The sequence below is a fragment of the Molothrus aeneus genome, chromosome 6, assembly GCF_037042795.1.
Source record: "Molothrus aeneus isolate 106 chromosome 6, BPBGC_Maene_1.0, whole genome shotgun sequence".
Classification (NCBI taxonomy): domain Eukaryota; kingdom Metazoa; phylum Chordata; class Aves; order Passeriformes; family Icteridae; genus Molothrus; species Molothrus aeneus.
The window spans coordinates 12,196,813-12,224,613 of NC_089651.1; the positions used below are offsets into that span (position 1 = coordinate 12,196,813).

The 27,801-nt window shown below is 41.0% G+C and overlaps 1 protein-coding gene and 1 long non-coding RNA gene across 7 annotated transcripts in view; both read right to left on the reverse strand.

Moving 5' to 3' along the window:
* Nucleotides 1-685: 685 nt before the first annotated feature.
* LOC136557744 (uncharacterized) lies at nucleotides 686-12,409 on the reverse strand. Its single transcript, XR_010783790.1, has 2 exons — nucleotides 6,926-12,409; nucleotides 686-6,847 (listed from the first exon to the last, which is right to left on the reverse strand). It is a non-coding gene; the product is annotated as an uncharacterized lncRNA (long non-coding RNA).
* A 44-nt stretch (nucleotides 12,410-12,453) lies between these two features.
* Nucleotides 12,454-27,801, reverse strand: part of TUB (TUB bipartite transcription factor) — a 135,554-nt gene continuing 120,206 nt past the window's right edge. For 4 of the 6 annotated variants that reach the window (XM_066551870.1, XM_066551873.1, XM_066551869.1 and 1 more), the window contains 9 exons: nucleotides 27,052-27,219; nucleotides 22,706-22,777; nucleotides 21,686-21,807; nucleotides 20,708-20,899; nucleotides 20,020-20,132; nucleotides 18,915-19,029; nucleotides 14,056-14,154; nucleotides 13,491-13,662; nucleotides 12,454-13,076 (listed from right to left, as the gene is read on the reverse strand). In XM_066551870.1, the coding sequence (XP_066407967.1) occupies nucleotides 12,943-13,076; nucleotides 13,491-13,662; nucleotides 14,056-14,154; nucleotides 18,915-19,029; nucleotides 20,020-20,132; nucleotides 20,708-20,899; nucleotides 21,686-21,807; nucleotides 22,706-22,777; nucleotides 27,052-27,219 (1,187 nt within the window). In that variant the 3' untranslated portion in view covers nucleotides 12,454-12,942. The remainder of the gene's footprint in view (nucleotides 13,077-13,490; nucleotides 13,663-14,055; nucleotides 14,155-18,914; nucleotides 19,030-20,019; nucleotides 20,133-20,707; nucleotides 20,900-21,685; nucleotides 21,808-22,705; nucleotides 22,778-27,051; nucleotides 27,220-27,801) is intronic. The other 2 variants (XM_066551874.1, XM_066551872.1) reach the window with 1 other exon arrangement.

Below are 27,801 nucleotides of genomic sequence, written 5' to 3' on the forward strand. Positions count from 1 at the left end.
GGATCAGAATAAAACAAAAAGTAAGATCCCTGCTGGCCCCAAAAATACTCTAAAGAGGATTAGTTATCAAATAGTATTTGGAAAACAGATAAATGTCTTAGAAGTTTATGACCTAACTCTTTTCATTAGCAATTAGTGTCCATATCTTGGATTTTAAATTTTCAGCTAAGAATAAGAAAACTATGCTTACTTTTGAGAATACAGAACAATCTAGTGCAATAATCTTCTATCTAAATAATATTTACTTGCACATTCTAATAAAAAATAACAAAATCCTCTGTTTCTAACCTCATCTATCACAAACACTGAGGAAGAAAAACCAGGTAAGAGTTAGAAAATCATCTATATATCAATAGTTTTATAGTGACCATGTATTTCAAAGCAAATGAATGCAAGATCAGACAGACTGAGCATCCCAAACACAGCTGGAAAGGTTGGTCTGCTCAAGTGATTTTTCTCAGCTTTGGAACTTCATCAGTTTTTTGGGGGGGCACAGATCCTAAAGAGCAAATGAACACCTCTCCTTTTTCTCAGTGATCTTCCTGGGATGGCTTGGATAGTGCTCACAGACCACTCCTCCTCTCTGCTGGGATCAAACACCTGCCCAAGTGCAAGATTACCCAAATTATATTGTTCTTGACAGAGGAAATTGTAAAAATACAGTTTAAATGGCACTGGAAACTCCTTATGTTAAATAACTCCATATCCAGTGGAAGTAATTTATTGAGGTGTTTCTGACCTTGGGTAGAGAAAGACATTGTTTCAAACAAAGTAAGTTTAATATTCCTGCACAGTGTTCTGTATTCACAAACACTAAAATCAGTCATTTACATAGTGGTAAATAAATACATTTACTCCAGAATACCAAAGAGTTTCTTTAAAAAAAATTTAATTTGCAAAAGCACATTCTTGCAGGTTTATCTCAAACTCTCTAAAGTCTGAACAAAAAGGGAGATGCCTGGCTACTCAAAATAGGCCAAGACAGTCTTGTGTGCAAACAAGCCTGACATGTTACAGCTATGGTGAAAAAACATGTCTGGTTAAATGTTAGTTGTCATGATTAGGTAATTTTTTGTCAAATTTGATATATTCCATTCTTTAAAACCCCATAGAATGTAAAGAAAATATAGACCATGACATATGCAAATTCTACTGTATAATATTGGTTTATTTAAGAAAGGCAAAGAGATGAATCAGAAAATGTTTACTGTGGGAATTAAAAAGAAAATTAAAATAAAAATAATTAATTTGCTTCTTCATTTTCTAGGGGCAGAAACATTCATGTAGCACATTTTCCACTTCTTGAAGTTTAAGTAAACAAGTCAGAAACAAAGGTTATTTTTCTTTACAGGCAGATATAATCTCAACATATTCTAAAATGAGTATTTCTACAGCTGCTCCCAAACACTGGATCTTTCAGGCTGTCATTAGTTGGATGAAGACAGTGTTGGAAAGTACCAAATCAGCTCAGGGGCTACTAGGAACTCTCAGAAATGAACCATCTCTAGAGTATGTACTGTCTGAGATACTTCCAGTGGTGCAACAAATTACAAACATCCTCCACAGACTTTTTTTTATTTTGTTTCCCTGCTCTTGAGTGTAAGAATTTGTTGAAAAAGGAGAAACAAAAGCCCCAGTCTTGTGATCATGGAGTAGAGATTGGTCCACTGTGTGGATGAATCCTGCTGAAAAGTCAGCTCAAAGGAAAAGCAGAGGGTTTTCTGTAATAGATACTCACATGGAAAGCATGAGAGACAACAACTTTTTGTAATCTTTTCAGCAGAAAAACATCACTTGCTCAAAATGATTTTAGAAGAGGTTTCAAATAAGTGACTCCTTTAGCGATATTTTGCAATGATTAACCCCAAGGCAAATTAATAACATGGTTTATGCTGTCACTGTGAACACAGGGGAAAGGAGATACAACCAAAGGACTTTTCTTAAGACTGTACCCATATTTATGTGTGTGTGCACAAATGTTTGCACATCTAAACCTAGAAAATGTTGGGAAAGTCATAAACTAAACCCATCCCACACTTGAAACTGACAATCCTGCTGGGCACATGTGTACATCCCCTTTATACTTTGCATACAACTGCTAGAGGACCTGATTTTCCTGTCACTGAGCACAGGATTTTAATTTGAAATAAACTTAGCAGAAAAGATGTTTACACTCTTAAGATAGTAAAAATTATTAAAGCTCCCATATTTGTCTTTTTCATAGATGTTTTTCAGTAAGCCACTGAAAGAGGTTTGTTCCTTTCAGACCTTGTTTCTTAGGGAAACTCCCTGTGATTTGCCAGTTCTTGTGCAGGTTCAGTTCCACCCTTAAATCATGGGCAAGGTTTTGTTTTGCTAAATGCACTGTGAAGCATTTGACATCACTGAATTTGGCAGCACATTTAATGAAAAAGGTGAACATTTTTCACCAACAGATATTCTAGATCCCCTCCTTGAGTGTCAACAAGTCTTCATGGGATGCATGTGAGAGCAAACTCTGGCCTCCTTTCCAAACCCAATTTCCTGAAATGTTCATGCCAGTAATGCCCAATTTTTGTGATCCAGTTAAGCCCACATTTAAACAAAGACAAGAAGACATGAGGACTCTGGCAGGGACACACAAGTGTGGCGTTATGGAGACACAACAGAAGTTAGAAAGCAACATTGGTTACACCAGCAAGCTTGGGATTAGGACATGGAAATAAATGGGTGAAAATGACATCATGAAGAAATCTGTACAGAAATTGAGCAGTTTAGATGAGAAACAAACAGTATGGACAGAGTTCTTACCAATATAACACAACATAAGCAGTGACCATCAGTCTATCACTGAACACTGAAACCCAGGACTCCCTCCAAGCAGTGCCAAGCAGTGTGCCCATTCACCCCCTGGCAGTGAACCACCCTCCTGCCATTCCCAGCACATCCCCCTGCCCAGCCTGCACGCTGGGCTCCCTCCACATCTGCACATGGAGCTCGTTTGCACTTTGCTTTGCTTCTCTGCAACTGCACTGCTTGGATTCTGTGCTGCCTTTTTCTGGGCTTAGGGCTCAAAATAGTGCAAGTACAACAGAAAGGTGTTCTCTTCTGAAATGCAGTGTGAGCACAAGGAAAGTTCAAGTGACTGAAAGAGCCTCAGGTCCCAGTTTTTGCCTTCAGGAGGAGCTCTTTCTTCAGGATTGGGAGAGCTGTGATTTAATGGCTTCGGTTCAGCATTTTCTCTGCTAAGCTTCCATGCAGGTCTCTGCAGCCGTGTCCTCTGGCTGGTGACAGACACACAAGGCAGGGGACAGCACACGGGGACAGGCATGCACTGTGACAGGGCAGGGTGACAGTGAGCTGTGAGAGCTGCATGGCTCCGTGAGAGACCCGCTCTGTGTGCTTTTCTGACAGGGCTTGCATGAATGCTAAGAGGGGCTCTCATCCTCCAGATCCAGGCAGACAGAAATGAAGAAGGAAAAAGAGAAAGGAAGATTATTTTCTGAGAAACAAGCATTCCCTCTGATGGGCACTGTAAATAAACCTAGTTCTACAGGCATCATTTACATCATACTCCCAGAGTCAAGCTCTGCTACACTAGTAAAGCATCCTGGCAGCCACAAAATCCCAAGTAGAAAGCACACTGTTGTCAGGAAGCTTAAATTCATCATACAGGTGGCAATAAATCAGTGAGTGCTAAAAACTACAGCACTAGGAAAACAGGACTTGGGAAATGTGGCCTCTACTGTGCAGGTGCTGAGCTTTGAGGTACAGTTCAAGAAGCCAAAAGATGTGGTAGAGTAAGTCCTAAGTGCCATCCTGAGAGTGCAGAGGGGTGAATCCCTTTACATGTTCACCAGGGCTTGGTCTGAAACCTGTTCAGCACTTTAAAATTCCCCAACAACCTTGAACTGCCCAACTTGATGAATACCCAGGTGGAAGATTATGCAACCAGAATTGAAGGCCACCCTACTTCAAAATGAGAACATATACACAGGGATTTAACACACTTTAATTCACAGATATTGACTTTATAGAGCTTGCACTGACTTAGTGCTCTGGAGTGTCCCCATATGGAAAAACCTGCACATGTTTGAAAGAAGAGAAGGCTATAGATAGGGTGGGAAAAAAAATAATCAGGGAACCTAAAGCAAAAGAAGGAATTCCAGTAACACAGATTACCAAGAAGCTGAAAAGCATCTACCACCTGCAAGAAAGTGTTTGAAGTGATACCAAATAGGAATTCAACCTCATGGACTTGTGCAATGTAGTCCAAAAGAGAGAATAAATGGTGCTTTTGAAAACAGGTTAGGGGTTTTTTTTGGAAAGAAAACCAACAAAAACCTTCTCATATTATCACTGGACTCAGTAACTCTTGAAAATTCCTCAGTTAGAGCTATATTCCACAATCAGCTTTTTGAGGTGACACTGTTAGAAATCTTGTAAGAGTACACATCACTGCTGCAGCCCTACTTTAAAGCAGAAATTAGAATTAACAGTACACAGAATTTCTTTTCAGCCTACATTATAAAACACTGAATCCTCAACTAAATACAATTAGGAATGAAATAGAGCCTCATTGGTTTTGTTTGTTTTTTTGTTTTTTTGTTTTTTTTTTACTTAGGAAAGCTCAGTGGGCTTGATTTAAATATTTTGCTGAGCAACTTGTCAGTTCCTGACATTTGCTCAGTGTTCCCATGTTTGTTTGAGGTCATTCTCATAAATTAATCAGCATAAAACTCGATTTCAATGCAACTTAATTGCCTGATGAAAACTCTGTAGTTACATGGTTTGGTTTTCCAGTATTCTAGAGTGAAACAGTTTAGTCTTCAGGATGAAGTTCACAACGGAGACCCTCTGTCTCCTAGTGCCCACCCATTGCAACAGCTGGAAGAGTAAGGAATAATAACATTTCTGGTTGGCAAAAAAAGCCTTCTGCCAATCCAGGCATACAGCACTAAGTGTCAGTGACTTTGTCTAGAAATCCTGTTTTTTTCTTGGAAGAAAAGTTTATATTTTTAGTAACAAATACCAAACCACATGTAAGGCAGCAGGAAATGAGGCAGAGCCTTTACTAGAAAACAGGGCTCTATTTGTGTTTAGTACTGGAAATTCTGCCCTTCAGAAAGAAATGTCTTGGTGCACAAACCAGCAGCATCATTAGGCAAAACCCAAGGAAAGCATATTATTATATAATATGCTGAGACAGACAGATAGATATATAATATAATAGCTATGTTATGTTTTTTCCAGCAGGACTATCAAGCTCTGCTCACACAACAGCTGAGGAAATTGCTGGAAAAAGCAGCTGCCTCTCAACCAAGCCCACTTGGTACACCTCTAACTACTTGAAAGACTATTTTATTTGAGCTTAAACCACATATTTGAAAACGTTTTTAAAATAGCTAAAAAATGCTGTAATATTTAAAGACACATCAGGATCAACAAAGTTCTACTTCTAGAAAGCTGGGAGATTCTCCCTAGGGAAGAGAACAGGATGGTAATAACTGGGTGATCTTCTGCTGACCCAGACTGGAATGGGGACCTCCTGCTACGAGCTGCCAGGGCTCAGAAACTTGTCTGAACACTGAACATCAAAGGCTGGACTTGATGATCTTGGAGATCTTTTCCAGCCTTTCTGATTCCATGAGCAGTGTCCAAAGCCCACCCAACACATGCTGGTTTTGTACCAGTGAGATTTTCTGCACTGGCAAAATAAGTGATCTCATGATGTAATTTTCTAGCACATCAAGACTAAATGTTAAGATTACACTTACCTAGATAGTAGGCCTTAAAAAAAAAAAAGAAATTCAAAGGGAGTGAAAATATTCCTGCTGTTATTTGGTAAGTAAGTCAATATAGGAAAGGTACATGATTTCCTATGTGATGTCCAAGAGTGCCTAAGAGAATTAAGGAGTGCACTCTTGCCAGGACTTTGGAATTCTCATCACTTAGTGTGTCCTCATCACACTGACAGCTTGCTGCACTCACAGTCTGGCAATCTGCATGGAGCTGCAGGATCAGAGGCTTCCTAAAGTTTCCTATATCTCCTAAATGCAAGCTGAAGCTGCAAACCAAGCTTAAGGAAAGAAAATTTTAAACAAATAATCTCCTTGCAATTTCATCCAAACTGTAGGCATTAAACCTAGCTAGACTTTAATGTTAAAATTTATAAAAATGTTTATAAATTACATTCTGTTACTTTGAGAATTACTCTTACACTTCATAAATTACTGACACTTCTAATGGCATTGTGCCAACTGGGACAGCCTCAGAAAGAAGCCACGGATGCAGGGTGAAATGTGAGAAACACTGTAAACATCCCAGCTGGGTATAAAGGTAGTCAGAAATCATGAGGCTCATTGTTTTTAAATCAAATGTGCATGACAGAGTCAAGGTGGGCACTAACAATAGTTCTGAACAACTGAGTCACATCCAAGGGAAAGGAAAAAAGCAAACAAAAATACGAAAAGGCAATTTGCAGCACAACTGCCAAGTGTCTCAGTTTGCTACATAAAAGCATAAATAGGTGATTGCATTAAGTCAACCTCTGTAATGTGTTCAGGAATAATAGTTTTAAAACAACAGATGCTGGGAAGTAGGACACAAGGAACAACACACACTGCCAGAAGGAACAGCGTATCAGATGGTTTGTCCTCACTGGTTTTTTCTGCACTTTTAGTGACCAAAAATAACACAAGGTTAAAAAATTGAAGCCTCACTTAAATCATTGACAAGAATTCAACAGCATCAAGATCAGATCCTAAGAGATTGGTTAGTTACGTGGTTTCTACACAGGCAGCAGAAAACTTCATATTTTGGTTGGTTCAGGGAGCATTAAATTGAGTCCTGAGCATGGCAACACCACCTGTCACCCACCAGCCTCAAAGCACTCCTGGAAATCCTCTCAGCAGAACAGAGATGGACACGGCCAGGCCAAAACCACCTGTCACCCACCAGCCTCAAAGCACTCCTGGAAATCCTCTCAGCAGAACAGAGATGGACACGGCCAGGCCAAAACCCAGGAGTTCCATTCAACTCAGTGGAACTGAGGCACAAAGAGGTTCCAAGATTTGCACAAAGTCAGAGGGGTTAAAGCCCAGGTGACCCAATCCCCAGGCCTGTGGTGAGTCAGCCTAGAAGACTGGGTTGACTTTAACACAGATTTTGACTCTTGAGGACTTTTTTTTTGCCTGTACCCAAGTGCAGAATAGATCATGAGTATTCCAGGTACTTGTGATATTCTGACTCTCAAGCAGGACTTTGTTACAGTCCATGTGCTTACCAAGCTTTTGTCAGAGTAATTTTCAAACTGCCACTGCAGACTTAAATAAAACCATGATAAGCTTCCAGTGTTTTTGTATAATCCAATTATGATGTGAATAGGGAAGGTTTCTTCTCAAAAATGTACACATAATTTTTCTGAACAGTGTCCTCTTCCTAGAGCTTTTCAGCAAACCAGAGTAGTGGTTCCATTAAAGAGTTTCAGGAAAGCCACTCAATTCAAATCTTCTCAGTAAAGGTACAGATAAACATACCCCTACTGAAAAAGGGAATCGAAAATGTATAGGCAGTTAAATAAAATACAACATACAAAATAAGTTTTAATGCATTTTCATCCAATATACAGGCATTTGTGAGTATCAGCTACTGAGCTATAGTTCAGAGCAAAACACCAAAGCATTGAGATAGTTGTGCAAATTCTTTTCTTAGTTCCTTGGCGAACAACAAAAAGAACCGAAGAATAACTACATAATTAATTTCAAACACTTACAGAGCAGAACCCTGGAAGGTACTTTTTGTACATGAGGAACAACAGGAACCTGATTGCATTAAGTAGCACATACAAGAGAAGCCTGCACCTACAGTTAGATTAACTCTACTGCAAGATTTATATGTATAAAACTACTTTATTCTAGTAATCAAAAGGAGGCCTTTTGAGAAATCTGAGTCATCAGCCCATAATTCTAATAAAGGTGACTGCTGTGCTGTCCTTAATTGCCAAGCAAAGATATCTGATTGGTGAGCACAGGCTTCTGTAAAAGCAGGAAAAAAATCTCACAAATGATGTTTCAGGAGAGCAATGGGATAGTATGGGGCATTTAGTTAGAATGTCACAGGATGAAACCCAAAATCTTCCCTCTGACACCTGCAATACATTAGGAGAAACCTTCTCTGCCCAGAATACCAGGCAACCCCATGTCTTGTCCTACTACAATAAACAAAGACAAAATAATCTGATTTTGTTCTAGACTCATCATCCCTTCAGGGCAAAAACTCTTCCTTCCCCATCCTTGTTTTATCCTTATGTGAAATCACAAATTAATTAATAATGAAATTTGTAAAAAGCTATGACACAAGAACTGAGAATGATTTTCCATAGTAAGGACTGGACTGATTGATTTTTTTAAAGGGCATCCCTCAGGTAGGGGTAAGATTTTAACAGCAGAAAAGTAGGCCTAATGCCCAATACTTTTAGAGAACTCACTGCTGTCACTTCTTGTTTAAAGCCCCTCCTTTGTTCACAAGTGAGCAAAACCTCAGAAAGTTTGAATTGATGGCCTTGGTTCCCCATGGCTGATAAAACTCTGTGGTGTCATTTGACTCCACAATGACATCTTTCAGTTGTGCAGCCACCAGATTTTATTACAGAGCCCTTTTCACTCCAGCTCCTTCAGTGCTAGGACCTCATGAGGACAGCCAGCTGGGAATTCCAGCACTATTGTAAGGCAACTTGAATAGCAACAGATTTGTCCAGTAATTATTACAAAACCATTCTCACTGGTTTCTTAACTGCAGAATTTATAACAAGAGCCTATGACCTTACTGATTTATGTGCCATATATTATCCTACAAAAGGAACAGAGCGATGCCCAGCTTCTAAAAAATAAACTATTTTAGGCCACCAACACAATTCAGCTCACAAAATCACTTCCAACCTTTTGAAAAAAAAAAAAAAAAGGAAAAATAAGGCAGCACTACAAAGGGAATCTAACAGACTGCCTCCAGGCTTGTGGACAGCTCTGCTCATTGATTTGCAACCAATACTTTGGAAACTGAATGTTTACTGAGAAAAATTCTGATTATATTTTAGGCAAGCTTTTTTATCTGCTACCTTTTAATGTGTTAATTTACTCTACTGAAAAGCCAAAGGGCCAAATTCACCCCTCTGATAAGGCTTCTATTGTAGGAGCATCACTGAATGTGCACCAAAGGCATTATTCATCTCTGGAGAGATCACTGAGCAGTATTGTCAAACACTTTTGAGCTGCACATCCTTGAAGAGCAGATAAAGGAATTGTAAAGAGAATGAGAAGGAACAGAACATCAGAGATGAAGAAAATTAGATAAAGGGCCAGGAAGAAACTGTTTGATGTAAACAGAGTGACAAGTTAGATTAAGAACTCTCATTAAAGCATGCAGCATTTGCCCATAGGCAATTCAGGCAAGGAATTTGTTTACAACTCTGCCAAAATCAACAGCAGATGCAAAAAATCATCAATATTGGGATTTTAAATAACATTAAATCTACCGTATCCAAACATTCACTAAGACTGTGTGAAGGAAATACACAGCTCGGGGCCATTCTATTCTTTGTCACACTGAATAAACAAGGTTATGCCCTGCTGCACACTGAATGCAGGCCCAGCAGAAGTTACTAACAGGAGTGTACCACTAATTACTCCTTGGTTACTTCAGTGTGCATCTGTCTCTGAAAATACTCACTAGTGCCAAGATTTTATTACTGATGGGGAAGAAAATGTAACTTCGTGAGGAAAATGTAATTTCAGGTATGACAGAACTTGGTTTGACTTTTCCAAGTTAGGAGGACAAAATTTAGAGATGTGCTGGAAAGCTTGTGGTATCACCTTGCATGTGACCTTTACCAGTAAATATCCAGCAAAAATTATCCATCAGAAATAATCCAAATTAATTCAAAATTAATGGTTGAAACTGCTTCCAGAGCAGATGGTGAAGGCCAAGTGAATCGAACCCAGCACCATGCTCAACAATAGTGAGGAATTAGGGTTTGGGCAAAGGGCATTATGAGTAAATCCTATTCCAACTGAACCAGATTTAATGAGAGTTCCTCATTCCTAGTCCCAGGTTAACATCCCCCTCTAGTGACCTCCATTTATTGTGGGGAGTTTTTCCCTCAGCAGCTCGTTGGCTGATGGCCCTGTCAGACTCTGTTAAGATGATGGGAATTTGAGTCACCACTTTCCTCCTGGCATGATTACAGGTTAAAAAAAAAATCCCTGGCTGGGAAGAACATGCAGTGAGAGTGAAGTTACACAATGTGCTGGCAGCAGAATTGTCCCAAGAAGCTGAACTTGCAGCCTTTCCCCAGCCCCTCATTCTCACCCTTGTGCAGGAGTTCACTGCACATGAGTTTCCTTTCGTGCCAATTCCCTGGGGGGTCATGATGTGAGTCAGACCATTGTTATGATCTGGGTTAAAAATAACCCTTCCCAAAGCAGCTCCACCACTAAAGCCAGCAGATTGTGTGCTTGCACCACGAGACACTCAGCTCCTTTGACACAGTCTTGTGCAGGGACAGAGGCAGAAAACTGTGTCAAGGTGCCACTTTCTCGGGCTCTAAAGTGTGACTGGCAAGGCACAGAATTCAAGCCATGCAGATTCAGCCATTCCCATGCTGCAGAGTTCTTCAAATCCACATCACACCTAAATAACAGCACTGGGAATCCCTGACTGGTTTTGCAGTAGTCCAAACATAAAATTCTGGTGGTCACTGGAGCTAGTTTTTAAAGGCTGAGATGAGGTAAGCAAAGGCCTAAGGGCCTTCTCTGTTAAATCCACAGTGAGTTGACAGATGGGGATGAGAAATTGTGGGAAACCACCAGCTCAGAGCAAAACAAAGCACCCATGTGCAAAGCCAAAGTATCACCCTGCAGCTCATGACTCAGCACTTGGATCATTCATGGAGGGAACTGATGCTCCTTTCTGTCAGACAAAAGGTGTCTTTCCATTTTACACCATTGCATGGAAAGGCTCCTTGCAAAAAGATGAGGGGGAAAAAAAAGACAGAGCTTCCTTAATTAAAGAGAATATTTTACATGCTGGGTCTGTCAACAAAACACTGTTTAAAGCCATCAGACTTTCTTCCCATAGATTGTTTAAAAGATTAGAAAAAATGCTGGTAATTGTTTTCATCTCTTATCTGAAATTCCTTTGTCTGTATACTGGGATGGAGAGCTGAAGGCAAAGGTGAAGAGAGCATATTTCTTTTGTTAGTTGCAATGATACTGTCCAAATGGCACGACCTTAAGGAGAGCTTTATGGCCTGTCCCCTACAGTCAAAAAGGGCCTGTCAACTATGAGACAATCAGATTTGATCTCATTTTTACATTACATAATCTCTGGTTGTGCAGTGCTAGAGTTTATAAGGAATAAAAAGGAGGCCCTGAATACATGCAGTATAAAACAAAGCTACTACTTCACTCACATTTCCACACCCTTCTGGTGAACATATAAATTCTATTACTCTGTGTGCCACTCTGGACAACATTGCACAGAAAATGGCAGCAAGACCATTATTTTTAAAGATGTGTGACCCTTATTTTTACAATGTGCTTTCGAGTTGCAGCTCCTGGCTTTTGAAATGTTCAGGAGAGAAGATAACCATGGTTTGTTCTTTGCTTGTGTTTTGTTTTGAAATGGTATTTGTTTGTATATTCCAGATAGATCAGAAAAATGGAGATGCAAAATATCTGCACTATTTTAAGCTATTCTGTGTCCTGCCAGTGTCTCATTTGTATGCAGCATACACTAGATTTGCCTAGAAGGATTTAGCTCAGTAGCTGGCACGTTTACATCAGAGAACAACATACACAGTTTCAATCGATTTCAAGCATTCTTACAAGGGGAAATAAATATGAAAAGTGTTTGTTGCTCAAAGTTCAAAAAATGCGATCAACAAATTGTAAAAGCTCAAAAGGCCAGACAAATTTAATAAAATATTTCCATTTACCTTCCTCAGCTTTACACAGCCTGTTCAAAATAATAAGACTCTCTGCAGAGTGCCTTTATCCAATTGTTTATATCACTTCATACAAAATATGTGTTTGAATTACCACAGCAATACAAGGATATAAATTCCCAGCCCATGAAATGCCAAATTCAACATAAGTTATGCTTTCTTGGCATTGAGATGTTTTCCTTTTCCCTTTCTGTACTGCAAATACATTTCCATTTGAAACAAATTAAAAAGCATGTAGATGTTAAAATATAATGACAGCTTAGAATTCAAGTGACTTGTGCAACATTATTTTGTGCTTTCCACTTCTCCATTTCCTCCTACTGCAATTAAAATTCATCATGCCCTACTACATGTACAATAGCAATGCATCAAGTCCAGTCCAGTAGAGGTTTTCAACCTTCAGACTCGGCTTTATACTACATGAGATCCTTGCACAATCAAAAAAAAAAAAAAAAAAAAAAAAGTGCATCTTTTTTTCCTCATCTTTCTCTTATGCGGGATGATGTGAAGCTCTGATTAGTTGATGCAGGAATGCAACCTTGAGGTACGATTGCAGCCTTGGAATGATTCTTAAATGTAAAAAGAAACTTTTGGAGTGCTCACTCCCTTTCTGGATTTTTTAAAAAGACACCACTATCATGGTGCTACTGGAGCCACGGTACAGTACATCATGGCACACATCCATAACACAACCAGGGACGTGAGAGACAACTCCTATTTACAAAAACTTGATGTCACTTCCAGAAAAATATGACAGGAAAAAAAAAAAAAAAGGAAAATAGTATTTCCTGAATGTCCTGAATTTTTAGAAGATTCCTTTTACTTTCTCTTCAGCAACAGAGTGGTCCTCCATAACTGTATTTTTCCCTGACCTTTTTAGTATGGACCATAAGCGACACCAGCAGGAATTGGGAATCATATGGCAAACTGCTTCCTTCGAGAGGATGCTCACCCACGCCCCTTTACTCACAAGCCAGCTTGCTGTCAAAACTGGAAAGGGCAATGGAAAAGGCTTGTAGTGCACACATTGGGTAGTTGTAGTCCATGGTGAACACGTCCTCAGCCACGCGGCCAAACTGCATCACGATGTAGTCAGCTGCCAGAAAGTCAGGAAAGGCAAATTGCATTACTGTTGTTTGCAGCTCTCGCTAAATAAGCAGGCATCCAATGCTACCCTCTGTCCCAGATCAACGAAATACCACCCAAACATGCTCACTCATCAAACTTCACAGCACTTATTCATGCAAGTGGGTGTGCTGATAGCAGAGCGAGAAGCAGGGACAGCTTGAGTGATAAAGGGTTGCAAGACTTGTTAGCGTCAAAAAAAAAAGACACATATAAAAAGTGCTTTTTGCAAGAACGGGGAGACGATGGCTTCTGTATAGACTGTTGAAGCCTCTCATACAGATCTCAATTAAACCTGCTCAGATGACAACTGTGAGGGCAGAATGCCTCCCAGACTGTGCCCACGGTGCTGTTCCTACACTGGCAGGCAGAGAGCTCTACTTACGATCATTATCGTGGATAATTTGGAAGTTCTTCACCGAGGCCTGGGTGACTCGACCGTGGAAATTCAGAACATAGGACTGGGTGTCATCATTCCAGACTGGGGTTTTGTTGTGCAGCTCAATGACACTCTCTGTGTTTTTGTTCTGCCACCTTGCAAGAAGCGTCTCATGTTCCTGCACACACCACACATACACACTTCAGTTTAACACGCTCACGTGACAAAAAATACATTAACAGGGAAGAAAAAATTCATCAATCCTGGCCCAAAGACTAAACCCTCAAAACAACTGCAATGAATGAAACTGAGAACTGTGAGGATCTAAATGCAAATGTGCATTTGAGTTCTTTCCAGAGTTTGATAAATGTTAGCTGTACCTTTTGTTATCAAAATACTTTATTTGTAGAGCTTTTGTGAGTCACAGAAGCAGTCTCACATCCCATTGTTCTGCAATTGTTTGAATACCATTTGATTAACTTCTAGACCTTCAGAAATGCAAATAAAAAACCCAACTCTACCTGAAAAAGAATTCAAGTCATCTTTAGTGCTGGCTTCTGGTAAGACTTACATTTCGTGGTCTGATGGAAACTCTTTCATGATCCATATTCATTCCTGGTATGATCACGCTCATTTTACGAGGTCCTTTAAACCCCAGGACATTTGTTTCCTAAAAATGTTTAGAAAAGATTTCATCATGCTCTTTATTTTTAAAGTTATTTTTTTCAGCAGAGAGATACTGTGTCAGCCCAGGGAACTTGTTTGTTAGTCAACTCAAAAAACATCTTGAAACTCCCACCTTCACTGGCACTGCCAAACATTCTAGCTTTGTCTTAGAAGCTCTGACAACAGGAAAAATGGAAATAGAGAGGTTTCCAAAAACACTCCTAACACTGGCTGCCAGCAACCCTTAATATAATTTTTTTTTAATCCCTTTGTTAAGAAAGGATATGAATTAACCAGATTGTTTGGCTACTGCTAGATCCCAAAATAAAGTAGTTTCAATTTAAAAATCACAAAATGCAGTCACACATTTTGATGTGAGACAAAATTAAATATATGGGATCAGCTCCATTTATTCTAGAGCCAGCACAAAAGCAAACAAAATGCTAGTCAGAACATCTGATAGCAGTGCTGTGGTTTTCAAAGTTTGCTTAGAGATGACCGTGGTAAAAAACCGAACACATCAACATGAAGGCAAATTTTCTAGCTATGAAGACAAGGAAAGTAAAGAAACCACATTGGCAGCAAAAATAAATCCACAGAAAATACAAATTCTTCCATTAAGAGTGATCTGATGCTTTCCTGACCAGCTTTTCTCAAGAGAACCAGAAAAAGTAAAGAGCAATATTTTCCAGTAAAACCTGATTTTAGCATTTTAGCATTAACCCAGTGAATGAAGCAGTGACCCCTTGAAGTCCATCTCCTCATGTCTTGTGATAGCTTTTTTTCAGTCACATGTATTTTCTTCCCCATCTGCCAAACTGAAATGAAGAGCCTTGGAGGTGCACTAAGGAATCTCAAGAAGAACATTCCCATTGTTCCCAGCAACATACCACAGGATGCCAAGAACGAGACACCCCAAGGCTGCAGCTGCTGTGGCTTTACCCCTGGGACATTTAAAAGTGACAAATTCAGCTGTCTGTGCTTTTACATTTTTAATTAAAATGTCCTGATTTCATGGAACACTAAACTTATTAAAACACCTCTAGTTTTGCAAGCAAAAATCCATGCATCTCAACCCACTGGAAACATCTGAAAATACCCACCTAAAATACCTGCAGCTTTGCCATCATCAGACCTTTGAAATAACTTTGCCTGTTCCAGCAAGTCATCTGGAGATTTTCCACAAATCATTAAAGATTTGCATGCATGCAAGAGAAACTCTACTGGATTATTTTACTGCATGCTCCTGAAGCAATCCAGGCATATTCATATATCTTCCTAACTCTACACATTAATGGGAAGATTCTGCTTCTTTTCTGAATCATTTATGTCCCCTCCTTTGGCAGAGTAAAACGTGTTATCAGTTCCGTTGGTTCTGCATCATGGCAAGATGAAAACTGATATGACTGCCAGCAGATTTTATAAGTAGGAGAGACTCAGCTCAGCAGAGGACAAGTTCTAAGAAAAGATTCATGCTTATGCTTATTTTCCACTAAGTACTGACAATTTTGGGCTTCTCTGCTATGCCTTACAAGCTTTTCTTCTCCTCAAGCTGCAGTCCTGCTATACATAATTAATTTAGATGCTGACTGGTTGAAGACATTGTTGAAGGTAAAATTAAATAATAGTGCTGAATCACTTCCCTCCCAGCCAGCAGAGGAAAAAAACAGGACTATATTCTTTGGGTTTACTCAGAAACACTGAAATTGGTACCTCTGGCACATGATAAGAGAATGGTTACTAGTTGCACATTACCACCATCACCAATTATCACACACTGTGCTGGCAAATCCTACCCTTTTGCTAGGCTCACAGTGCCAAACTGAAATGATATAAACATGGAATATGTGAGGAAAATGATTAAAATTACCTCACCTCCTGCTTCACTCCCTGCTTCTCTTTTATTTCCCTCCTCCGCTCTTTTGTGTGTGGAAATTTCAGACTACAAAGGGTATTATTAGGGGAACACAAACCAACTTCTGATTTCACATCATTCTAATGCCACTGACAGTCTTGGCTTACACAGGAACACAAATATTGTTCACGGGCAGAGCCCTATTGACTCAACCAGGACACCAATGATTTTTATCAGCTCAGGACTTAACCCAGGATTGCTGCACTCTCTGCCTTGGCCCATCCAGTCAGCCTCACAATAAACTGGGCTGCAAGAGCCTCTCCCCAGGGCTGCCTTTAGAATATTGCATACTTTCAAGTAATTATGTGAGCATGTTGCTTTAGTGGCAATAGCTGCCGTGATAAAAGCAGCAAGGTGAATATCCCAGCAGCTCCCAGGAGATTCACAATTTTATCACCCCCATTTTCTTGCAGCCACTTCCCTTCCTTGGGCTTGTTTCACACAGCTGGGCCCTGTCCTTAATATTTTCTGTAGAAATTACCATTCCAAGGAAGGCTCAACTCACAGAACCCACAACACAGGAAGAGCACAATGCAAGTGATTGAGGCCTGAGTAAGAACATAGAGTCTTGCTACTGTACTGAAACCTGAACAACACCTCAGAGCATCTATCAGCTGAGCTCACTGCCTGGAATCTGACACAAACTGAACTGAGAGATCCTATGGATCAGAAAATCCTGAAAACCCTCACAGAAAACCCTGCTACCAGTAGCACAGTTGCTCCTCGCTGCTCCTGGATAAATTTTGCCAACGATTCTGCAATCAGCCATTAGGTGCTGCTGCAGGTTTATTAATAGGCTGGGCTGCCAACACAAGGGGAATAAAAGTGGTCAACAGCACTCAAAGAAATTCTAACCCTGCCCAGCTCTGTTCCTGTGGCTTCAAACATATCTTAAGGTGAGCTCCCAAAGAGAGCCCTCACCACACTTATGCCACAGTCAGGCACAGATGCAGCATCACTTTCTGCCTATATAAATTACACCTGCTGAGATGATTAAGCAGGTCACGCTCAGTAAGTTGGGTACAGCTTGATCTCCACATGGGTACTTGCTCAGATGAGCTGAGGGACAGTGAGAGGCATAGTGGTGCTTTCAAAGTACTGTTTTTATAGCTTTTGCTGCAGGGGAAATCTCAGGGCAGGAATTAAAGACTGCCTTAGGACAAGGGTGTTTCAGCTCTGCTCTTCCCGGCACTCTCTGCTCTGGTTCTGCTGCAGCCAGGAACAATAATCTCACTTCAGCAAACCTGGCTAGTTTGAAATTAAATACAATTCCAATTTCCTTTTGTCCTCTGGCCACAGCACACCTGCAAGCCTGCTGCCTTTCTCCATTAGTACCAAAACATCAATGGAACAAGTAATTTTCTTATACAAATGTACCCATTTCAAACTGCTGATTACAGACATACAAAAGCAGCTTATCTCAGCCCCATTCTCCAAACAGTGGCTCTGGGTTGGTTCTTTTCAACACCCACACTTCTAATTACCTCTGCTGACCACAACAGCTTTTATTTGGTATTGTTCATCATTCAAGTATCGTTTGTTGTTGACTTAAGCAATGCCTCCATTTCTCAATATGTAACTTTTTTAAATTGGCTTTGGTTTTCTCTTTGCATTTCCAGTTTGCACCAGATTAGTTGCCTGGCTCCAGGGAATGCCATCATATATAAACCAGTATAACTACCTTTATTAAACATGTATGTTCTGCTAGGCTTCTACTGAGACTTCAGTCAAAGTGACCTCAGACCCTGGAGTCTCATTTTAAATCGCGCAAGCTGAATTTTTTTTTTTAATTCTCAGAATTTCAAATCCAACAGGAAGGGATGGACACGTATCTGCTCATCTGCCAGATTAAAACTGCATCCTAAGCAGCAGGAAGAGAATGTGCTGGTAGCTAATACTGTCCTCCTTCAGAACTCCCAGCACTTTGCAAGGAAGGGATGGCTCTCAGCTGCCTTGCTCATGGAAACCTTCCAGATGCACTGCTCCCACAGCCCAAAGCTCACCCTTCTGGGAACACATTCTGTGCATACATGGGGTATGTGGTGGACCTCAGTCTTACAGATTTCCAGGCAGCCTTATTAGATCTGGGCAGGAACTCTTTAGAAAAGTCATTCTTGGATATTTTTATCAAAGCTGTTGATTTGTGAAACCAGACAACTTTCCGTAGCAGTGTACATACCAGTTTTCACTGGAAAGGTTTCTTGGGCCCAAACATTTCTAAACAGAAAGAACACTCTCACCACAAAGGTTATTCATCCAGCAATCGAGAAACAAGAGCAACTGTGTTTCAAGTCTTGATTGTCTTCATTGCTCCTGAAAAATGCTACTTACTCTACTGTAAGAGCCTGGTTTCTTTCATTCAATCAAATTTTGGATTTTACTTGGGTTTTTTCCTGGTAAATAGGAGTTTTAGAGTTCTTATCCCAATCTCAGCCGCTGCAGACCTAGCTGTCAGCTACCAATGGTTTGGATCAGAGAGGCCTCCAAAACACCATAACAAACAATCCTACTTTAAAGCAGTAATGCCATGTGCACAACTCTTCTCAGTTCAGGAGGTTCCCTCAGGTGGTGCCTGCAGGCTGTGATCCTACCCTTTCCTGCGGGTGATGTAAGAGCTCCAACACCCCCTTCTCACCAAAGGTGAGAACTGGGCAACCCTGTTCAGTGCTCAACACTTTTCACCTCTACTTTGCACTGAGCCTCCTGTTTTCTCTGGTGGAGATCAGCTGCCTGGTTACATCAAACTCTGAATGCTGATTTACATAATCCTAAGTGAGAAGGAAATTCAGTGTGCTGCTTCAGAAAGAGAGCTGCCCCTCCTGCACGCTGTGCCTGTGAGCAGTACTTACATAACAAATAGCAGCTAGCTCCTGACGCAGGGTACTCGCCTCCAGGCTGGATGTTGTTTTCATTGGATTTACTCCATTGTCATAAACTGTAAACTTAGTTCCCATAAGATTTGATCTATCAAAAAAAATGGAAAATCCAATCACCATTTGTCAGCAATGCTGCCGAAGACAACTATCCTTTACTGCACTGTGGCCCCAGAGGAAAGGCAAATATTGGGTACAGTGAGTTATTATTTCTAATCCCAGCTACATGGCCATTCCTGGATTAAAGGCCAAAATGACAAAAATGTAAAGGTACAGTACAGAAGTGTATACTAAAGGTCCCTTATCACCATGCTGGAGATTTCTGATAACATCTTGCAAATTAGGAAACACAAGAAAGCTGTAAGGAAACACTTGGGTGGGGTTATTTTGTGGGTCTGCTTGGTTCCAAGATACACTTACTCGCTCCAAAACCATCTGCTTTCTTACCTGACTACTAAACTCTGTTAGAATATAGGGAGTGACTTTTATAAAGCCATTAGTGAGATCAAATCTTTCCTACTGCAATGGAAAGGAGAGCAAAATACAGCGCAGGCACAGATGATCTGAACACACACCCAGGGGCTCCACGGAGGGATCAACAGCAGACTGGCTGTACAACGTGGGGACAGACAGAAAAGCAACATGTGGTTCTGAAATAGTTCCACTACCTGTAAATAACTAATTTGGATCTTGAGGAGCAGGCAAAACCAAAGGGATTTTCAGACTGTGTAACAGTGCATTCCAAAGTATTTATATCAATAGAGGCTAGACACAATGTACTCATGCACTTCTGAAAATCCCATTAAGATAAGTTGTGCTGGTACACCCTTGAGAATTTGGTCTTTGAGCACTTAAGAGCTTCAGTCCTGCTGACTTTTAATAAAATGTGATCCTGTAAGTACTTGAGACATTTTTGAAAACATGCCTTGGATACTGGTGATCTTTAAGACCATGATCACATGATGTAGTCAAGCCTCTAACTAAGAGGACAGTGAATTACAGGCTTCTTAATATCAAATGAACTTTGCATTATATAAAGAAATTATCTTGATTTTTATATCCTAGACTAATCAGTGTTTACCTCAGTTTTCCAATAAAACTCTCTCCACCCCGAGACAGGTCAGTTGGGTCTATAGAGATGAGGTAATTAGAGGTTTTACTCTTCTTTCGTTTCCTTCCAGCCAACAGAAACACCTAAGCAATGCAAAAAAACACATTCTAGAATGCTAAGGGGGTTAGCACACACCATTTCCTACTTTGATATAAACAAACCATAAGCAATTTTTCTGTCTTCAAGCATCACTAGCAAAGTAGCAGAAGATCTCCTGGGATTTAGCAAAACCAGGAAAAAAAAATCTGGTAAGGGAAAATGACTTCTCAACCACTCATTCCATTATTTATGGTTTAAATAATTAAATCTGATCTATTTTATTAAATGTTTCATTCCAGCTTGCTCTGGCTCTTCCAGCTGAATTGAAAGTAGATGCTTTTCAGGCCACAGAATGCAGAGAGCCTCAATTCCTGGCAGTCACATAAAGGTGCCATGCATGGATTATTTAAGGCCAAAGATCAGACATATGAAGAAAGGCAGTGGAAGAAAGGGATACTGTTGTTTGGCTTTGGGAAGAATGTAGGGTCAATCTAGCAAAAGCAAAAATGTATTCAAAATATAAGATTACATTTTCTTTGTAAGACTCCTTCAGATTTTTATTTATTTTGTTTTTTAATATTCAGATGCAACTGGTATGCCATTCAAGTTATGTTATGACCTTTTTACCATGCTCCCTTTCCAAGTGGAGGTAATAAGTAGGGTACATCCCTCGGTCCATTCCCTTCTTGTCTCTTGTGATCCTGCACTTGACAGTGACCCCCTGTGGGGCAGGTCTGACAGCAAACTCCTCCAGGTCATCCACATCTATGAGAGGCTCATTTGTGGAAGGACTGGGAGCTGAGGCCACTTCCTAAAACAACAAGCAAGATTCAGGGCTTTTTATTTTCCATTTACAACAAGGTTATAAGCACAAAGGAACAGCATTTGATAGAAGTTGCACTTTTAAAAAGTCAAACCAAGGGTCATATTGTCTTGCTGGTGCTCTGTGTACAGACCCACCTGGTGGAGCAGAACAGGGTGACTGCACAGACAGAATGCTGTACAGGGCTTACAGAGCAAACCCTGGCTCACACCTTCCCATCCCACCACACTCCTCCTGTCAGAAAGGCCCTGCTCAAGGATAGGGGTGACCTTTGATGGAAGGAAGGAATGGGATAGGGAGCAAGAGTTTAAGCTCCAGAGAGATCTAACAAAGATGGGAAGTCAGTGCAGTATATAAAAGAGCAGGGCATCATTAACTGGTTTAGCAAGAGCTTGTGATTTAGAATATTTGAACCAGCTGAAGTCTTATTTTATGTTCAGATTGTAGCAGAGAGAACAGGGTGGGAAAATGGCCAGAAAAAGTCAATGAAAACAAAAGATCCTTCTGAGCACCTGCAGGAGGGAGAAAGGTAAATATTTACTGCTTCCCTCTCTCTTCATTCAAGTTCAGGCAATATTTGCCATTCTTTTCTCCAAGTCATTATTTTCATTGCTTGCTCTTGCAAAGCCTGAGAGGTATCACAGTAAATCACCTTGGAGAGACTCTAGTGCATATTAAACACAGAACAAGAAAGCCAGGCCTGTCCTGAGTGCACCCTGAAATTGTGCAGTTCATGGCAGCTTGCACACCCCTTCTTCAGCACTCTCCCCTTACCTTATTGGATTTCTTGCTTGTGGCAGAACCAGGCCGGGTGTTACTGTTTAACTGTGAAGAACTGGAGCTGTCTTCATCCTCCTCATCTTCTTCCTCATCAAAATTCATGCTACTTGAAATGCCTGAGGAGAAAAACAGCACACTTATACCAAACAGTGATAGATTAAAGCTGCCCATACCTGCTGTAAAACACCACTTATCAGACTGCTGCACCCTGAGGCTCACAGGTGAGTGAGGGGGTGTGTGAGAGTGGTTCACTGTGTGAGGCAGAGCATGAACACATGGGTCAGACAGCAGCTCTCCTGAGAAGCTTAAACATTCAAGTGAAAGAGACAGGAAACATCATGGTTTCCATTCCACAGATCAAGGATACAGTGATACAGGAGCAAATATCTGGTCAAGAACTAAATTCAGATCATCTTCATCCAATCAAGTACTTCAAACACAACACAAAATCATCAAGCTGAAATTGGAGCTGAGAGGACAACCTGGCACAGCCCTTGGAAACCCTTACAATTAAAATACAAGCCCTTGCACAGCACACTTTTAGCTGTGTGATCTGCTGAAGAACACATCCTAGACTGAGAAGAAACATTCACATCAAGGAAATGTTCTCCTGCATCTTATTTCATGTAAAGAATACTATCAGCCCAGGCCAAAGGAACTGCCTTACAGCCCTTGAAAATTTGACTTTACAGGAATTCAAAACCTCAGACATTTCAAAGGGAAACACAACTTTGAAACATCAAATAGGTCTTAGCAGCAAAAAGCAGCAATGGTGGGACATTTGCCAGGCCTAGTTTTTCAAAGAGTATCATGCAGATGAAGCCACCCCATATCCAAGTTCAAGCTCTCTAAATTCCATATATTACAGGCTATATTCTATCCTTAAAAAAAAAAAACCAAAACATCCCTTGGTCCAGAATTCCCATTATGGGTAAGTCCAATGTAGAAGGATAAATGAAATGCAGATTTCCAGAGCCAAGCAGCATGGACATAACTTTTTCCTTCTGTACTCACCAGGAACATGATCCAGGGCGACAAGACTGGATTGGGAGGTGGAAGAGGACCAGGATGTATTTGCATGGGGATCTGGGAAAGGAAAAAATCCAAGGGTTTGATTCTGCAAACCCTTCATTGAGTGAACAAGCGTAACTTGGCAAGAGGACTCCAGACAGGGCTAAAGACTTCTGGGATAGGGCCACAAAGCTGCTGCTTGGATTCACAATTTCTGCACTGCACCATCAAATTCACCTTCTACCTGCTTATACCTGCTGTGATCTTCACTTTCAGTACCTTGAATAAAGTGAAAAAGCCCTGGGTCACAGAGGTGAGGCTTCAGCAAACATCATTCACACTGAGCCGTTGTGCCACCAACGCTTGTGTGCATGATGGGCACTGCATGGTGGGGCTTGGGCCTACTTTGCAACTCTAACAAAATAAAAACCCTCAAACCTGACTGACATAAGTGATACACACAGATTCTACACAATATTGAGTCAGTAACATTGAAAGAAGTATTCAGATTCATATTCAGATGGCCTAAATTCTACTTCAGTCCCTGTGCCTACTGCATCCTCATCATCAAAGGATGAAATCTGGCTCTCCAAACTCTTTTTCTGGGAGCTCCAGGGATATGCATAAAGATTTTATTTTATTGTAGTTTAGTCTTCTAAAATATTAACTTGGTCTGTCACAAGCAGACAGGAAACCAAACTGATGTGCAGAAATATAAACAGCAGACATAGACTCAGTAATGGTTTTCTTCAGTTCAAATTTTGGAACTGTAGGTTCCAAAATGATGAAGATGAAGAAAAAGACAGCAAAAAAGGCAGTAAAATACTTTTTGTTTTTATTGCTGCTTCCAGTAACTTCAGTGTATGCCCCTTTAGAATATCCAGAGGCACACTGGAGAGTGAAACACCACCAGAGTAGTAAGAGTGAGGGTATAAAAGCAAACCAGGAGCATCAGCAATGCTTGCATTGCATTCAGCTGCCCTGTGAAGGTCTCATTATCCACTTCTTCAGCTCCCCCAGTGCTGACATACACCACAGAGCACAACAGCAAAACCTTTCAATAGCAGCTGGTTCTGCAAGGAGGCCTGAGTTCATAGGTCAACAGATCTTTTCAAAGCCTGTAGAATTCATTCATTATTAATCCCACACTCATTAATCACAAGCATTATTTCTTAATAAGGACAATCATGTTCTAGGCTCTATGCATGGGTAATGGACACAGTCCATCTCCTCAGCTGGCAGCTGCACAATAAAGCCATAATTCATATCCACAGGCAGAACTGGTTTATTTCCACACCTGTGCTCACTATTTCACCACCAATACTTTAGTGAGGAAAATTCTGTGCCAGCCTTAGAAACATCTGTGCTCACAACCTGCAGGGAAAAATGCTTCAGGGAGCTCCTGTTATGGAATCCAGAAATTAAACTGATCCCCTCCCTAAATCTCAAAACTTCAGGTGGCAAAGAACTAAGACCCAATTGCTCATTCCATGCCCTTTACAGAGACATATTGGAAACTGATAAGTGTGAGGACTACAAGTTAGTTATTCAGTGTTAAAACTTATGGAAGTCTGACTCTGTCCTAGTGACTCACTTGCCAGGGAGGAACACTACAGATTAACACTTTGGAAATTAAAAGGATGAATATTTCCTACAGGAGGAAAATTATTCTAGGATGGCAATTTCCAACAGATGGAGAAATCAAATAAAACATTTGGCATTTTCTTGCAAGTGGCATATTCTTTTCACACTCGGTAGCCTATAACCTCTTGTCTTGTTACAGAGCTTGACTCACTGGGGAAGGAGAGACACGTGCTAAGAGAAGTTTCTCTCCACCAGGTTAGTGCCAAAGAGCAGAACAGGCATGAACTAGGGCTATGCAAATGCAATGGGATTCAGCTTTTGCCATGAGACCAGTTAGCATTTCACAGAATCACAGAATAAGCTGAGTTGGAAGAGAACCTTCAGGGTCATGGAGTCCAGTTCCTGGCCCTGCACAGGACACCCCAAGAGTGTGGCCCAGAGAACTGTCCAAATGCTTCTGGAACTCTGTCAGGCTGGTGCTGTGACCACTGCCTTGGGGAGCTGTTCCAGTGCCCAAGCACCCTCTGTGTGAAGAACCTTTTTCTGATATCCAACCCAAATCTCCTCTGACACAACTCCAGGCCATTTCCTTGCATCCTGTCACAGTCACCACAGAGAAGAGATCAGTGCCTGCCCCTCCTCTTCCCCTGATGAGGATGTTGAAGCCCACAATGAGGTCTCTCCTCAGTGTCCTCTTCTCCAGGCTGAACAGACCACATGCCCTCAGCCACTCCTCCTACGGTTTCCCCCCCTGACATTCACCATCCTCATGGCCTCCTTTGGACACTCTCTAACAGTTTAATGTTTTTGCTATGCTGTGGCACGCAGAACTGCCCCCAGCACTGGAGGTGAGGCTGCCCCAGTGCAGAGCAGAGCAGGACAATCCCCTCCCTTGCCTGGCTGTGATGCTGTGCCTGAAGCCCCCAGGACACAGGTGTCCCTCCTGGCAGCCAGGGCACTGCTGGCTCCTGTTCAACTTGTCATGGACAAGGGCCCCCAGGTGCCTTTCTGCAGTGCCTTATCTTTGTGCACTTCTCCTTCTGCTCCTATTCCATGCAAGAGAAGCCCCGATGGGAGACAGCAGCTCTAAAACTGTTCAGGTGACATACCAGTAAGGACATGCCACAAACAGTGAAGTGGCAGTGGGAAGCCACATGAAGAGCTTTATCTCTGCATAAAGTACCACATGAATGGTGGGATACTCAAAACTTTCTCAAAACAAGCATCCTCTGCTGGTATCAAGCAGCAAACAATAAACACATAATAAAAATAATTTACAGAGGTGCTGCTGGCATTATTTTAATGTCTTTGTGTCTCACCCAGCATAGCTCTGCTGTTAATATAAATGTATAAACCTCAGTATTCACATTTAAATAAAAGTGTCCCCCTTGCCTCAACTTGAAACACACTAGTGGTTCACTCTTGGCGGTGTCTGTTCTGAGCAGGAGTATACTCAGACCTGGTAAAAAAGATTGTATCATATATTTGAGAATATACAGAAGCAAACCAAAAAATTTCCACTCTCTGTTTCTATTAAAAATAAATACAAATTTGGAGAGAATAAAAATATATGATAACCTGGCAAAAAGCCATCAAAAGGAGAAGTGTCCCCCAGAGTAAAAATCTGAGTGCTGTGACCTAATTTGCAAATTCTGTGGGTACTTTTTAAGTCAATCAGCTTTAGTTTAGTAATGTGCCTGATGATTAAATATTCTGAGCCATGGTCTAAGGCAACACAATCACCACACAGATCAGAACTTGTTAGTCATGCCCAACACCCCTGCAACTCAAATGCCCAGGAAATAGCACACTTGGAGAAAATCTGCCCATTTCAGTTGGAGCTGCTCACATCTGCAGGGTAATGTCCCAGAAAAAATGAATCCTAGTGAGAACTGCTCTGCAGACAAGAGGCAGCATTTAGGTATGAATAGTCCATTCTACACGAGTCAAGTTTGCACTTACATTTTGCTCTTTATACACAAAGAGGTTATTCTTAAAGCATCAGAGCACTCTTGGCTTGAGCCATCTTTGCTTCAAAAGCTGTACACTGAAGAAGAACAACTCCAAAGCAAATGTCTTCAGAAAAGGCTTTGTGAGGGTTTGGGGATTTTTATTTTTTCCTTCCTACAGTTCGTGTCTAAGTGGAGATAACAGTGCAGGAAGGAAGAGGCAGATGCATGAATGTGTACATACACAGTCTATCTCCCAAAGCATGCATGCCTCTGGAAAAAGAAAAAGAAATTCCAGAACATTTGAGGACTCTGCGTGGGAAATGCTGCAGAATGTGGTGTACTTTTCACCTCTGCAACCCTGAACTGACACTACAAAAACATGAACAGTGTGTAACTGACTGCACCACTAAAATGAATATTCTAGTTTGAATGTTGCTATTTCCTGCTGGTTTTTAACCATCAAGTGAGTGATTTCCAGAGTTGTACATTATAAAAATGTGAACAGATGGATGTGAGCATTGGCATCTGCCTGTACCTTAATAATGGCACTGCACTGCAGATGGGGAAGTTATCCCTGAGAGCCTGCAGAGCTCTTGTTCCTTGGGACAAGAAAGAACTTCATTGTTTTATATTTTTTTAGGTTTGGGGTTTTGGATTTTTTTAGGAAACAGAACAGAGCCTAACAGGCTCTGAGGAGAACACACCCAGAAGTAACAAACTGTGCTCAGGCTTGGGCTGACAGTGAGAATAGGAAATTGAGTCAATGTCCATCAAGCAAGCAGTGAGAACATGAAGGAAGCTTTAGCTACTTACCTTTCTTCTGCATTGCTGTTCTAAGATCTTGCTTGCTTTGCTGTTGTTGGCCAGTAGCCACTTTGTCACCATCACCTTCATCATGGCTAGACTGTCCAACAGTGAGAATCTGCACTTGACTTCCTATCTTCTGAACATCATCTTGAAAAGCAGCTGGGCCATCAATCCCTGTGAGACAGCAGCACAGGGTTGTCTTTGTGTCAAGAAGTTAATGCAAAGAGAATTGTTCACTCACAAAACCAGCAGCTTTTCTAGGAGTCACAGATTGGATGTTCACACTCAATAATATTTCTAGACTTAAACAAGACCAAGCTAGCCTCCAAGGCAAACACTTTACTTCCCACATACTGCAGTGGAGAATCTCCAGGAGAGGATCAGGATTTCACTGGTGCCCTCCTCACCCCAAAGCACACCTGCCCCATGCACCAGAAACACTGAAAACTAAGCAGAAAAGAAACACACTGGAGAGAACTGATAAAGAAAACAGATAAAATTTTAATAAGGGCACACAAATGATCCAGAAACAGATGAACCTGAGTCCTGGGTTATGCCACATCCCCATATAAACACCGCTGCTGTCGTGAAATACTTTAAAGCTTCAAAAACCCAGAAAATTCACAAGTAGATCTGGCAGTGTATCCAACAGAGGGGCAGCATGTTAACAAGCCTAAATACACCCTTTGAGTTAGCAAAATTGCCATACAGTTAATACATCAGAGCAAAAGTATAAGGAAGATATTACATATTCCC